General features: G+C 47.8%; 1 protein-coding gene across 1 annotated transcript in view; it reads left to right on the forward strand.

The window, feature by feature from the left end:
* UBE2Z (ubiquitin conjugating enzyme E2 Z) overlaps positions 1-14,028 on the forward strand; it is a 14,769-nt gene extending 741 nt beyond the window's left edge. Inside the window, exons 2-7 of the mRNA XM_081805155.1 lie at positions 1,542-1,614; positions 3,520-3,707; positions 6,054-6,165; positions 8,435-8,547; positions 9,470-9,560; positions 12,004-14,028. Coding sequence (XP_081661281.1) covers positions 1,542-1,614; positions 3,520-3,707; positions 6,054-6,165; positions 8,435-8,547; positions 9,470-9,560; positions 12,004-12,174 — 748 coding nt within the window. The 3' untranslated portion in view covers positions 12,175-14,028. The remainder of the gene's footprint in view (positions 1-1,541; positions 1,615-3,519; positions 3,708-6,053; positions 6,166-8,434; positions 8,548-9,469; positions 9,561-12,003) is intronic.
* The last annotated feature ends 774 nt before the right edge of the window (positions 14,029-14,802 follow it).

Here is a 14,802-nt window from a genome sequence, read left to right on the forward strand (position 1 = left end):
CCCCCCCCCCCCCGCGTCGTCTCCTCCAGAGCCCCGTTTGTAACACACATAGAGCTTGCTTTTCGTGGCTTCAGAGTCGAGGCCAACCTTTCTTTTTATTCCCCATCTCCTCAAGCCTTCTCCCCAAGTCTAGATCGCTTCCCTCACATACCCGCAATCTCCCCTTGAACCACTTCTTCAGAACCCTAAAGCTATCCACTCTCACACCTGTTCCAGGAATGCAGGCTTTCTCCCCCCAGTCTCACTCTGGCTTGTATTATCCCACTCAACACTTTTGTATTTTTTTCTCTCTCGGTCATTTGGTTTACTTTTCTGAAGTAAATATACCTAATTCAAATATAGGAACAAAGGCCCAAGTCCTTTCTGTGCTTATTTTTTGGGTGACTGATCTTAGATCCTATCATTTAATAGATAATGTTTCTGCAAAAATGCTCCGCGTAGTGCCTATTGCATAGGAAAAGAGTAATGCTTTTTAGCTGCTGTTAATCCTGAAAACGGTTTCCTGATGACCAGTCTCTGCCTCTCCCTGTGCCCCTCCACTGCAGCCATCCTCATCTAGGTAATCTCCCCCTCCCCCCCCCCCAGGCTCCAAGTCCCTTCACATGTCTCTACCTACCTTTCAAGATTGTAATAGCAGTTAAACAGCTCATTGTATGTAAAGTACGTGGCCCAGTGCCCGACACAGACACCAGCTCCTTTAGGGTCCATCAGGGTCGCCACCTCTAACTTCAGAACCTCAGCACTCCCCTCTACTCCTGTGCTCCATCCCCTTCAGTCTGCCAAACCTGACTGTTACCTTTGAGTTCTGCCAATCACTTGTTTGCACTTTACATCTCTATGTACCCTACCAAGTCTTTTCCCATCTAGAATGTTCTTTAGACCCTCGTTCACAATGGATGCATTTTAGATTGGGCGATGCAACCTACAAATCCTTTCATTTGTAGTAGCCACTGCATGTCATCTTTCAGATGTGAGATTTCAGCAATGTCAGAGGGTACCCTCTCCAATCTGAAGAGATCTTTGTCCTGTTGGTGCCATGGGCAGGAAGACCCTGATTGCTCCTTGCTAGCTCACTTGCTTCATAGAATCCCCTTGCCAGCAACGGTCCACTGTTTATGGGATTCGCTTTTTTAGTGGAGTTGATTATGTCTTCCCATTACTGAACAGTCTTCATTTAGCATTCAGTCGTAGTACCTGGGAATCTCGGAGGTGGGAGTGAATGAATTGCCCTGTGGGAGGAAGAGAGAGTAAATGGGATGTGGCTTTTCCAGGGTGACATCTGATGCCATTGGGATCTCTGATTTTTTCCCCCTCCCCCTGAGGAAACAATGCCCTTTTGATGATAATTTGCTCTCTGCTTGCCTGACAAGTACTCAGCTGAGATTTCTCAGCCAACAAGATAGTGCAGACGTTTGTGGTACCAAGCACCACTTTCTCAAACCCTGGCCTCACTGAGGTGATAACAACTGTCCTGCTCAAGGGATTCCCCTTTTTTCTCCTCTCCCTTACTCCCTTCCCCACCTCCTCTTGGTGTTATACAGGGATATCATGTCCATTTATAAGGAGCCTCCTCCAGGAATGTTCGTTGTACCTGATACTGTTGACATGACTAAGGTATGTAACTTGGAGGGGGGTGCGGGCTATTGGGAAATTGGGCCCAGAAAGTTGGAAGATCCTAAAAGATTATCCAGCTCACATCTCTGATTACATAAATGAATAAATCAAGATCCCAAGAGAATAAGTGGCTTGCCCAAGGTCACACAGTGAGGTGGAGCAGGGCCTTGAACAGGTGTCTTTTATTCAGGTGCCAGGAGGTCTGGTTGACTTGGAAAATCCCTGTTTATGCCTCTTGTCCCAGCTTAACTATTACCAGGCCACTCTTTCACTCTTAAAAAATGCTCCAGTTAGGCTGATAAATGATAGTCATCCTGTTCATTTTACTACCCAATTCCTCCCCCATCTGGTCACTCTGGACACTTAAGTATGGTGCTGTAAATCAAATGCAGCGAAGATTGGGGATGGGGCAGACCTGAATGAACAGAGTTTATACTCAAAGGGCCTTGTTCAGGCTCCTGTCTTTACTGGTTGCTTTTGAATATCCTTTCCACCCCAAAGACCATTCCTGTCTTGTCCTCCACACACAAACACAGAGAAGCTGAAATTCCCCCGGCTTAGATACCTAGGCTTCTCTGTCATTGAGTGCTCTACCCTCGGAAGTGAATTTTCACTTAAATCAGATTTCCTAAATCTAATATTGTTTAAAGGAAAACTCTCCATAGTTTAAAGTTTCTTACAGTAAAAGTTCAGACATTGTATTGTTGGTATATCTGTTTTGTTTCAAATAAGTTTCCCTGTAAATTGATTTTTTTCTTTTTATGTGGTTGGAAATGTTTTTCCTGGGACATCTTGTCCTCAGTCAAGCATCAGTGTTAATATGCTAGTCCCTAGGGTCCCAGAATTGATGTCCTGTGATGCCATTTGAGCTTGCTATTCCAGATGACTGAGGGCTAAAAGATAATCCGGGATGCCACCAGGGCAAAGTAGGGACTGAGGCATTGGATTGCAGGTCCTTTTTCGTCTTGCTGTTTAAATTCTGAGCAGACTGGAGTGCCTCGCAGCCTTTGTAGGAGAAGAAATATAACAGTTCAGGTTTTCCTCCTTTCAGGAAGGGAAAGCTTGCTCAGTAATCGTGGCTGGAGGAAAAGAGTTCAGCGTTCTGTTTTCAATGCTGCCGATTTTTTTTTTTTTTTTTAGATTAACCAACAGTGTTGGGGAAATTTCTGAGGATGGTTTAAGGGCCCCAAATGGACCCTGAGTTTTCCCGTTTTTCTTTATATTTTTGACACAGCAGTAGGTTTGATCCTCTGCGGAGGCAGCAGACACCCAGGGCCTCCATCAGGACCCTCAGCTCTGCACTGTTCCTGGCACTGCTGCGGTGGCCTCCAGTCCCTTTGCTCTTTTCCATTCATCTTACCTCCCGTTTGCGCCACATGCACATCATAGGCATGTTTAACTTAGGCACATCCAAACAGACGTGCTTAGTAAAGATATATATTCGTTTCTTCAAATTAAACATGCTAGGATAATATTTTACAGGTGCATATTTTAATTTACGCAGTGGTGCTCCATCTAGATTTGTGTTATATTTATATTTATATATGTATATATATATACATATATAAATAACACAGATGAGGGAAATCTAAAGAAAAACCATGCTGTCAGGGAGTTTTAAGGGACACTCAAGGGTGATTTTTGATTAGATTCAATTTTCACCTTGGGCTCTACTTTAGAATGTAACCCCTGAGTAAGATGCCACTCCACCGTAATGGGATTTCTTAAAATTCCAAGCATATGTATCAGTATGAGTGAGTACAGGCTGTTTATCCTGCATGGTGAGGATACGGAATATGAATGCCGGCTGAAGGTCCTGCTGCTGGTGTGGGTAGCCCGTGGAAGCCAGGAGGGGTTGGGATGGGACATCACCTCACAATTTTGAGATGGGGTTTTATTTTGCAGATTCATGCATTGATCACAGGCCCATTTGACACTCCTTATGAAGGGGGTTTCTTCCTGTTCGTGTTTCGGTGTCCGCCCGACTATCCCATCCACCCACCTCGGGTCAAACTGATGACAACGGGCAATAACACAGTGAGGTTTAACCCCAACTTCTACCGCAATGGGAAAGTCTGCTTGAGTATTCTAGGGTAAGAGGAGACTCTTCTAAGGGGCCAAGTTGGTTGTTAGCAAATGACTCTGCTCCAGGCCAGCCTTTGTCAACCGGCTGAAGCACAGGAAACGGTCGGGGTGACTGTTTCTTCAGTTCTCCCCGGGGTGGTATGCGACTGGCGCCATTCTCAGCGCGGAAGAGAGAAGTTCATTTATGACCTACGATGGACGCCTTAGTGAAGTGATTCTCCCTGAGCAGCAGCAGCACCCGGGAGTTTGTGGCCCTCCAGGTTCTGGGGTTCCACCCTCGACTTCCTGTATCAGAAACTCTAGGGGTAGAGGCCCCAGCAGTCTGTGTCTTACAAACCCTCTGGTGCTGCTGGCGCACACTCCAGCTTGAGAACCACTTCCTCAGGGCATCAGGGCTCAATCCTCTCCCGAACAGGTTGAGAAAGGCTGCAGATCTGTGCCATTTAAGATTGTGGGTGTCTTGTTCCTGAGTCTCTCAATGAGTGGCTTTGGAGGCGGTGGTGGTGATGAGGATGATTATGATATTTTAACAACTGAATGAAAAATGTTTGAGGTTGGAAATCAGATCAGATAAGAAACATGGGTTTCAAGTACATTTTGTATCTGGGTGCTACTGAGATTTTGCTTCATGCGGTTCTCATTCGTTCCCTTTTAATTTCCTTTGGGGGTTAAAAATTCAGAATGGAAATGTCTTCTAACGTCTTCCGGATTGGTCTTCCGGATTGGTCTTGTTCGTGTGGTCTGAATTGCCCCAGAGCAGAGAACAAGTGCAGCTTGAAGTTGGGAAAGTTGCCCAAACTGGTGGTGCTATTTTCTTTCTTGTCCAGCATGTTTCCGAGTATGTGGGGGGGAAAAGGCAGCAGACCCAAACTGGAGGCATGATTTATTTTACTTACTTATTTTCTTAATCTCCCTGGTCCAGGGATATGTTCTGTGATGGTGGCAAGGAGGAAGTCCTTCGAAGGAGGTTGTTCTTAAAGAGGTCCTTTATGTTGTTAGGGTATTTGTCTCTGCTGATAGGACAGCGGTATATGTAGCCCACAGCGGTGAGGACACTCACTTGTTTCTGTAGGACACCCGTGCACGACGGTGTTTATGTTCTGGGTTCCCATTAGGCCAGTATAAAACTATTTCGAACAAACATCAGCTCACAGTAGAACCAGGGGAAGTAAGATGGTGGGGTAAAAGTGGCAGAAGCGTGTTGGGTGGAAAAGGAGAAGCTACCCTCAAGTTGAATTTTGACCATGAGGAATCACAGGGTAGAAGATTCCCGTGTGTTCTTAGTTGACTGTTCGCTCTGTCAGCCTCAGTCCCTTCCTCCCTACCTAGAAAAAAAAGATTGAGGCTGCCTTACTGACAAAAGAAATGTAATGAAAATGTACCTTGTTGGCTTGCCTCCCCGAATATGTGAAGTCTTAGCGCAGAGTCTGGCGTTCCTGGAGGAGCAGAGCTGAGGGGAGCAGGCTGAGAGGCTCGGAAGAGCAAGCCTTGATGATGATGATGATGAGCTTGCTTAACTGGACTCTCCTCAAGTGTAGCAGGGAAAGGGAACTGGCCAGTGAACTTGAGCAAGCCAGTCCTGGCCTAGGTTGTGTTCAGCTTCCAGATCAGGTGCCATCTCTTCAATTAATTGAGCTAAAATGTCTTTAATGTCCAAGCTGTGCTCCTCCTCCCAGGACTCGGTCGGGTATATGGAAGAGAGGAGCAATTCTGGTGCTTCTCTTTTATTCAGGATGGTTTCCGTATATTCCTTCAGACCCTCTATGGGTCTGACCCTTAGTCCCTTCCTGTCCTTTGGCAGAGTTCTGTAGTCTTCAGAGAATCTGACACTCTTTGGGGGCTGGATACAGAGCAGGATCCCTGAACATCAGCCCCACCACATGGCCTCTAACCAGATGGCTTCAGGCTCCCCTGCACCTCTGTGCTCAGCTTCTGTCTCCCCGCTAACTCCTTCACCACCCGTAAATAAGCAAGCTCTGGGATCTGCTGAGGTTAACACTTAGACTGCCTTTGGTGCGGTTTTCTTACCTTATTTCTTCCATTTTGATGAATGGAACCTTCCCTAGCTACTGTTTCTTTCCTAGGCCAATGAAAATCCCTTCAAAGTTATCTTGCTTGCTTTACCCTCTTTTCTTTTGTCCCACTTGATAAGAGGATTAGGCAGTTGACTGATTTCTGGTGAATGAGGGCGAGACAGGCTGGGAAATTCCAGAGCATTAATAGTGAAAGAGAAAGTTGACTCACTGACGGGGGGTGCTGCCAGGCCCCAGGGTGCTGGGCACTAGTCTTCCTGTGGTGGCCTTCACCATCGCTCCCGGCCTCACCCTCTTCCCTCCCTCTGCTGTGTTTTGCAGTACGTGGACTGGCCCCGCCTGGAGCCCAGCCCAGAGCATCTCTTCCGTGCTCATCTCCATCCAGTCCCTAATGACTGAGAACCCCTATCACAATGAGCCTGGCTTTGAGCAGGTAAGGCCAGGGGGGGCCAGCTGGGGAGTGGAGTACTGAGTTTGAAGAGCTCTGATAGGTCTGCTTAAGGGTCCTGTGTGTGTGTTTGTTTGATGTCACCACAGGAGAAAAAAGGAGCTGGTATGTGTGCTCCTTAAAAATGACTTTTTTTTTTTTCCTTGTAAGTTAAAATAACACCGTCAGGTTATTTTCATTTGACGTGGGTTAATCTACAAGGTGGGAATCAGTGGAGTCATCTGGAAATGAATTCTAAGCTTGATTTTGGGGGCTGTTGGCAACCAGTGGGTTCTTCTGTAGGTGTCCATTCTCCCAGTAATCCCCTAAGGTACTTTCTGTAGTGACTACTGCCCAGCCGGGGGTTCTTCCAGAGTTACAAGGCGCTGTTAACTGGAACGGCCAGAGGGGCTAGTCATTAGCTAGTAGGGCAAGAATATTTTAGTCAACGCTGCCAAAGAGAAGGGAGAGGAAAGTTGCATTTTCCAGGGCTTATGCTGTATGCCAGCCACTGCCGAATATTCATATATGTATCTCATTTAACCTTTACACCAACTTGGGTAGGGGCGCCTGGCTGGCTCAGTTGGAAGAGCAGACAGCTCTTGATCTTGGGGCCGTGAGTTCGAGCCCCATGTTGGGTGCAGAGATTACTAACTTGGGGTAAATGTTATCCCCATTTTCAGATGAGGTAATGGTGACACGGAGAGGTTAATTAACTTTCACAAAGATACATAGATAATGGTAGAATCCAATATTTGCCGTGGAGCCGAGAGTTTTTCCATTGTTCCAAAATGCCTTCCAGGATTACTCAGAAGTACAGGGAAAGAGTTCCAGTGATAATCCCCAAAGATAACAATTCTGTCTAGGTGATTAAAACAGTTTAACTCATTTTTAAACTATTTGAGATAATGCTAACATTGATGGTTCATTTATAGACCGGAACAATGGGAAATACCCTTTGAGAGTGAACAAAAGTTATTCCCAAGACCACCTTTCCAAACAAACAGTATATTTGATTTTAGGATTAGGTGGAAATGGAAAAGGGCCTCATTGGCTAACCAAGGAGCTGATTTTAAGGTCTTTCCTTTGTTTGGCAATTCAAGAGATGCGATTTTTATTCTTAATACTCCCAAACATTATTGGTTCACAGTCCCTGGTATCTAGGTGGCTTTTTCACAGCTCCCCAGGCAGAAGGAAGTGCCCAGCTGTTCGTTTCTTAAGCAGTTAGGTCCAGACAACTCACTTCTTCCTTAAATAACTAAAATGGCTTAAAGACAGAAAGGGTACACTTGTCGGGCACCACACAACTTTGAAGATCTTGGAATCCGATCAGATCCACCACCCTCATTTCTCGTCCCCACTGTTTTCATACGCTACCTGCTGTTTATCAACGTAGTGATTGACAATCCAGCTTCACAAAGATAATGTGTCATCGAAAGGACTATAATGCAGTTTAACATCAGAACTGACCCACTGAGCTCAAGCTTGTAGTTTCCATGGTGTTTGACGGGTGGTGAATACTGTGGTTTTCTTCAAAAAGTTAAACATATCCCACAGCACCCCTGTGATCTCACGGTGGTGCATTTTGGAGACCATGGTATAGACTGAGGGTATGTATGTCTTTTCTGTCCGTGATGTGTTTTAATCAGAGGCCAAGGTTCTGGTTGCCGGGTTGGTGGTAGGAGGAGCATTGAAGAGTAAAGGAGGGGTTAAAGGATGGAAGACTGTACTCCCTTCCGTCTGTACCCCACTTTCATAGTGGCTTTCTCAATCAGCCTTGGAGTTTCCTTTTGGAAACTTCAAGTTCTACTTCTGATAGATTCATAGTAATTTCTTTCAGTGATGGTGGAACCCTGCAGACATAAAAAGGAGTTAGCTGGGAAGCATCCAGGTATTTATAGGGTTTTTAACTGAGACTCCTAATGTCGCGTTTACCATTTTGTCCCACCACCATTCTTAACATTTGGTTCTTTCCCATCCAGTCTTTACCTCAGAGGCCTCTCAGTTCAGCCTTAGGAAAAAAATTTCTAGTTTGCTGCTTACAATATGGGTGACCTGTAACAGAGGATGGGTATTCGCATGCATGGGAGGAGGTGAATGATCTCAAAAATAAAAACTCAGTTGTTCTTCATGGATCTGCCATAGTTGGATAGGTACCTTCTAGGTTTGTTTACTTGGGTCACGTGCCCCATATTAATCCTGAAGTCTCCTCCTGTTGACTTTTCTCTTTGCCTAAATTTTGTACTTGGACACTCTGGTGTCTGTTACATTACAGGAGAGACATCCAGGAGACAGCAAAAATTACAATGAATGTATCCGGCATGAGACCATCAGAGTGGCGGTCTGTGACATGATGGAAGGGAAGTGCCCCTGCCCTGAGCCCTTACGGTATGTGTGTGCCAAGAGCACCCACTTGGCACTTGGTGTTCCTGTTGGAGACTTAGCTGGTTCATACCTTTGAGAACCTTTGGGGCAAAATCCACTGTTGGGCACCAGGGGAGATACAGAAAAATGAAAGCTGTAGTCCGTGCTTTCCAGGAGTGGTGGCTGAGGGTCTCTCGAGGAAGTTCGGAGAGCTGCTCTGTTCTAGGAGAGTGCCAAGCCCAGTGGGAAAGACATAGTCCATACCCTTAGGGAGCCCCTAGTTTGATAAGAGCCTGGACCTATTGAAGATCCTTCTTTGTTCTGTAGCCAGATGAGGTGTAGAGCCCTTCATAATGTGAATCCACTTCTCAGTGTTCGAGTTCATTCGTAAGTGTTCAGACTAGATGAACCAAAGTCAGAGTTATTGAAACAAACTTCTGGAAGAATTTTGAGTAAGGTCTGGGATTAGGGATGGCCTATGGAAAACAAATGAGATTGAGTCATGAGTTGAAAGTTGGGATTCGATTGATCTGTATTAACAGTCACTCTCCTTTAATAATCCCTAAGGTATAAGAGAAATCAGCCTTGGGCTGTCAGCTGTTCTTTTTGACATTTTCCATTGAAAGATCTTTGTGAGGGGGGCACATGGGTGACCCAGTCAGTAGAGCGTCTGACTCTTGGTTTCAGCTCAGGCCATGAGGTCGAGCCCCGAGTCGGGCTCCACACTCAGCATAGAGTCTGCTTGAGATTTGCTCTCCCTCTGCCCCTCATGCTCGCTCTCTCTCTCTCTCTCTCTCTGAAATCATTTAAAAAAAAAAAGAAGGTCTTTGTGAGATACCAAATCTGGGCTTGGGAACTCTAATTGGACAGTAAGGTTAGATGGTGAAGGGTTGATCCCTTCCCCACCACTTAACCACTAACTTAAGCTTTGCTGCTTGTTTTCCAGAGGGGTGATGGAGAAGTCCTTCCTGGAGTATTACGACTTCTATGAGGTGGCTTGCAAAGATCGCCTGCACCTTCAAGGCCAGACTATGCAGGTAATGCAGCCTCTGCCGCTGACTCAAGAGGCCTCACAGCAGGCCACTTAAAATCCCCCCCGAGGGAGAGCATCTGCGTCTCTCAGAGAATTCAGAGCCAAAAGGAACTTGGTTCATTTAAGTCACTGCGGCCCAGAGAGGAGACCGACTTGCCTAACTCATGTGGAGTTGCTTCTCAATCTTGCCATAAACTAGGTGCTCATGAGTAGAGTCTGAACCGTCCTGCTTTCTAACCTGGAATGCCTTCCCTTCTTAGTTGTCTTTTCCAACCAAGAACATTCAGCCCTCTCAGAATCTTAGTGATGATAAGGGTGAGTCCTCTGTTGAGTTCGGTCCCTAGCTCCGAGGGGTGGGTGCTCAGAGATCGAGGCTAGGGAGATACTGGGTATGTGGTGGTATATGTTGAAAGATTCCTGTTACAAAGATATTAAGCAGTTGTTTACTCTCTGCCTCCACTGGAGAAATGTGCTTCCACTTCCAATAGGAATGCAGGATTTAGGCTTGTTTTAAAGAGATTCTTGGGGCATCTGGCTGGCTCAGTCAGTAGAGCGTGTGACTCTTGATCTCAAGGTCGTGAGTTCAAGCCCCACGTTGGGCATGGAGCCTACTTAAAAAAAAAAAAAAGATTCTTATTAAACCAAATTGTAAATGGGTTCAAATATAAAAGACCTGGTTGGTAAGAGGGTGAGACTCCCCCTGTCCTGAAGGACCAGTTATTGTGTCTTTTGGATCATTTACTGGTGGTCTTGCTTAGAATCGTGCTGACTTGGATGAACTACTGAGGAAGGTTCTCTCCAGCTCTTCCTGAGCCGCTTCCCCCACCCAGGCCCCAGTAGCAGCAGTAGGAATAAATGTCTTCTTTCCTCAGCTGCTGCTTAGAAATGGTAGTTTCCCTGTCCTTCCTTCAGGGACTTCCCACCCATCTGCCACATTAAAACTCAAAGGGCAGGGGGGGCGCCTGGCTGGCTTCGTTGGAAGAGCATGTGACTATTGATCCCAGGGTTAGAAGTTTGAGCCCCACGTTGGGTCTGGAGATTGCTTTAAAAAAAACAAAAACAAACCCTCAAAGGGCAAGGCCAGCTCAGCATTAACTTGTTCCTGACCCCTTTTGCAGAGTCCATGATGCCTGCCATGGTTCATTCCCCAGGAATTCTCATTGCTGGTATTCAAAAGCATTTCCAATATTCACTCTGTGGAGGAAAAATAACTCGTGATGAGAGAAGGAAAGGGAAGAGCAGTGTCTGGGGAGGAGGGAAGTGGGTGGAAATGGAGCCAAGGATGAAAAAAAGGAAGATTTGAAAAATTGACAGCTCCAGAGTAAGTGTGGAGTTCAGCCTGTGGGGACTGTAACCCTCGGAAGCGAAAAGCGTGGGCTGTAGTCACAGTGACTGACTTGCGTTCACTGGTCCCTGATCATGAGGGTGATGTGTGGGCAGAAGTGTGGAAGGAGAAGCAGAATGTGAGAGGGAAAAATCGTGTACCTTTTTGTGACTCAAGAGGTCTCCACTTGTCCAAACCCTGGCCGTGTGCCCCTTTGCTGCCATATTCTCTGTATAGCATTTTACGTTCCTTGTGTTTATGTCCTCCACTCCAGCCCTTAGTTATTCTTGAGATTTTTAAGGAGATTTAAGGACAGTTAGCACAAAACGTTTGGAGATGTTTGATGTAGAATGACAAGGACTAGGATCAAGGCTGGGTGGCTCTGGAGTGATAGCTACAAAGCGGACAGGAAGGTGGTGACAGGTCTCTCTGGAAGAGCGTACGGCTGCTTATCAGGAAGTCAGAACTCCTGAGTTCCTACTCGCCTGTGATGTTGGAAAAGTAAATTTTCCTTTTTGAATATAGGGAAAGAAGGGTGATATTTCCCTTATATGGTTTTTATGAAGTTAATTGAAAATACAGGCACAGCTCTGGTCCTGAATTTGTTTCTTGCCTGTCTCACCTTTACTGTGACCCTCTTCTGCATAGTGGCTTGCTTTCAGGGAACAAAAACACATTTTTTTTTTTTTTTTAAAGATTTTATTTATTTATTTGACAGATAGAGAGCACAAGTAGGCAGAGTGGCAGGCAGAGGGAGAGAGAGAAGCAGGCTCTCCGCTGAGCAGGGAGCCGGATGCGGGGCTCGATCCCAGGACCCCAGGATCATGACCTGAGCCGAAGGCAGCCACTTAACCGACTGAGCCACCCAGGCGCCCCCAAAAACACATTTTAATGTTGGCCCAGGCCAAACCCATCTGGGTGGTTGACGTGCCGTAATACTCCCAAGCAGAGGGTATGCTGTCTGCTGTAGGGGCCTGTCCGTGCTCTACCCTCTCTACCCCCATGGCTCAGAAGTTGAGCGTGCGTCCTGAGCGTGCGTCCAACATGGGCCCGAAGCTGCTCTCTCTAGGGTGAACCACCCAGACTCGACTCTTCCATCCCGCTTGTCTCCTTTCCCCCACAGGACCCTTTTGGAGAGAAGCGTGGCCACTTTGACTACCAGTCCCTCTTGATGCGCCTGGGACTGATTCGTCAGAAAGTGCTGGAGAGGCTCCATAATGAGAACGCCGAAATGGACTCTGATAGCAGTTCGTCTGGGACAGAGACAGACCTGCACGGGAGCCTGAGGGTTTAGACCCTGCTCCCTTCTCCCCTCCCCCCACTCAAGAGCCCCAGCAAAGTCCCTTCCCCCCCACCCCAGGGACGGAGAGGCACTGTGTATCTCCCTCCAAACGTGACGTCATCCTGCAAGATGGCAAGAACCAAGCAAGCTCGGATCCCAGGGTGTGGGAGTGGGGAGGCTGTTCCTGATCCGACCTCCCTGGCTCTCGAGCATCTGGGGCAGTGTTCATCCCATAGCAGGGGCCAAGGTACCTACACAGGAGCAGCTAGGGCAGGGGCCTCTGGCAAAAACCAACCAACCGACACACCTCTCCACAGGGCCAGCTCCTTAGGGGTAGGTGGGAGGCAGAAACTGTAATTCCAAGAGGGAGTGTGCCCAAATGATTGATGGGGATCTCTGGAAGGGGGCTTTGGGTGGGGGGGCTGTCTGTGACACTTAAGCAGTCTGGGTGGTTGTCTGTCTGTCTGCAGTCTTGAAGCAGGGCTTCCCAATGCCCTTTTCCTCCCTGCCTCTTCTCCCGTTACTTCCCCTGGGCCAGCATAATTTTGTTTTTCCTAATTTATAGTCACTGTTCTAGACAGACCAAAGAGAAGGAACAGTGGTGGAGTCTAGGCTGCTGATCAGTAAGCTTTACCTAGCACCTGAGCACCTTTCTCCTCTGCCCCCCTATTGCCTCGCCCATTTCTAGATTTAAGACAGAAGGTAAATGTGACTGGGACTGAACCAAGGTCCTGGTAAAGCCTGCAAGGCACTATGAGAAGCTGATTTTGTTCCCGCAATCACTGATTTGAAAAGTTCCCAACGCAGCCGGCTGCTGTGTGTGGGGGATGAGAGCCACTACATAGAATAGTCTCTTACAGATGTTCCTGAATGCTAGCCACGATGAGGGTATTTCTCCTGGGGGCGGGGTGCAGTGGGGAGACTGATGCTAGTCCTGTTGTGTTTTGTTTGGCTGTCCTTGTGTATTTTCACCCCAGCCTCTAGTCCCTCCCACCCCTCCCCCTCACCTCAATGCCCAGGAACTTGTGGGGAGCAAGGGTTGGCCAATGGCAGAGGGGCTGAGGCCGGGACTCTGGGCTCCTCCACCTCTCTTGCCTCTTCCCCTCCTCGCCCTCCCAGCTGCTCTGTCGCCGGCTCGGATGGGCGTTTGCCTGGCTGTGTTGCTTCTCTATCTAGCCGCAGTGATCCTTTAGCTGGTTGGCTCAGAAAAATGTGCTTTAGGCGCCCTGTGGTACTGGGCACTGAGGGAATCCAGCCTTCCCCTTTTTGGTGTGTTCTCCCCGTACTTTCCAGATTCTTACTGTTATGGCTCCCAGTGGGGTGTTGGCGATCCATGTGCCGCAGGGCCTCAGTCAGCATCGGGCCAGTGTCCGGGAGAGGATGACTTGGGCCTGCCCTGCCCGCTGCTACGGAGGCCTCTGCCTGTAGGTCGTGGGACTTCCTGGGGGGAGTTCAGAAGGGGTTGGGTACAAAGGAGAATGTCCGACTTGGGAGGGCAGGAAGCAAACAAACTGGATAGGAAGTAGGCTTGGGGAACGGAAGTTTATCTCAGATACCTAAGGCTGGGTCTCCTAACGAGGAGACTCAAAAAGGGACCCTGCTTCCAATTTCCCTCTTCCATTCCCAGAGCAAGCACAGGGCTTAGAAGAATGCCCTTGGTCTGTTGGTCCAGTGGTTGTCTGTCATCCATTTAAGTGTTCCCACTTTCAAGTGACAATCCTCTCCTTGGCCCTGCCATGGGCAGAGCATGTCTGGCGTACCTGCCTGACTTTTATGCCCTAATCTTGAGTTGAGGAAATATATGCACAGGAGTCAAAAGAGATGTCTTTATATCTGACTGTACATAAATGAAGTTTTTTTTTTTTTTCTTTTTGGTGCAATAAAGTTTGTTTTGGCAGAAGGAGGAAGCGCCTTGGGTGTGGGAGGGTTTGTGTCAAGGGAGACTGGGATTCTCAATAACCACACCTCTCACCTAGGTCTGAAACTGTCAGGGAGAAAGTGCTCGATGCTTTGTCTGGAGGCTGGAAACTCCGGTTACAGGACACGGGTGGAAGCAGGGCTGCCAGGGCCGAGTCTCCCGCCAGCCAGAAGTAGAAGGGCCCTTTTTGAGACCACCTCTGGCAGTCAAGGAGAGGAATGCCATCTTGGCCTCAGTTGCTTCCACAGAGCCCCTTCTTCACAAACTGGGAAGGGAGCATGTCCTCCAAGGACAGGCAGATCTAGACTGTATCTCTGGGTAAGGAAAGGGCGTCTTTAAGTTCTGGATAATCCAAACCCCACTGGGTTTTCAGATTTCTGGTACTAAACCAGCTCTTAGGAATTCAGCATTCAGACCACGAAGACAGCTTCATACAGCCACCTTCCTTCCCTACTTGCTAAAGAAGGGCTCTGGCTTTCGGGCGCAGAGGCTTTTCCTCTCGGCTGACCCTGCGGCTAGGAAGACGGTCCGAGATACCCGGCCAGCCTGGGCCAGCCCGAGCCAGGATGCAGGAAAGTGAAGGCCCGCGCAGCACTGGACTTAGACTCTGGCTCTTCGCTTTGCTTCTGAAGCTGGTGGCCCCCCGTGAACTACTTCAGTTCCTCACCTGAGACAGTAAGGAGAACCTACTCCCTGAACCGGTGAACGTGGCCGTGAGGATT

Source organism: Leptonychotes weddellii, chromosome 15 (assembly GCF_054177405.1).
Source record: "Leptonychotes weddellii isolate Sample4059 chromosome 15, ASM5417740v2, whole genome shotgun sequence".
In the NCBI taxonomy this organism is placed as follows: Eukaryota; Metazoa; Chordata; class Mammalia; order Carnivora; family Phocidae; genus Leptonychotes; species Leptonychotes weddellii.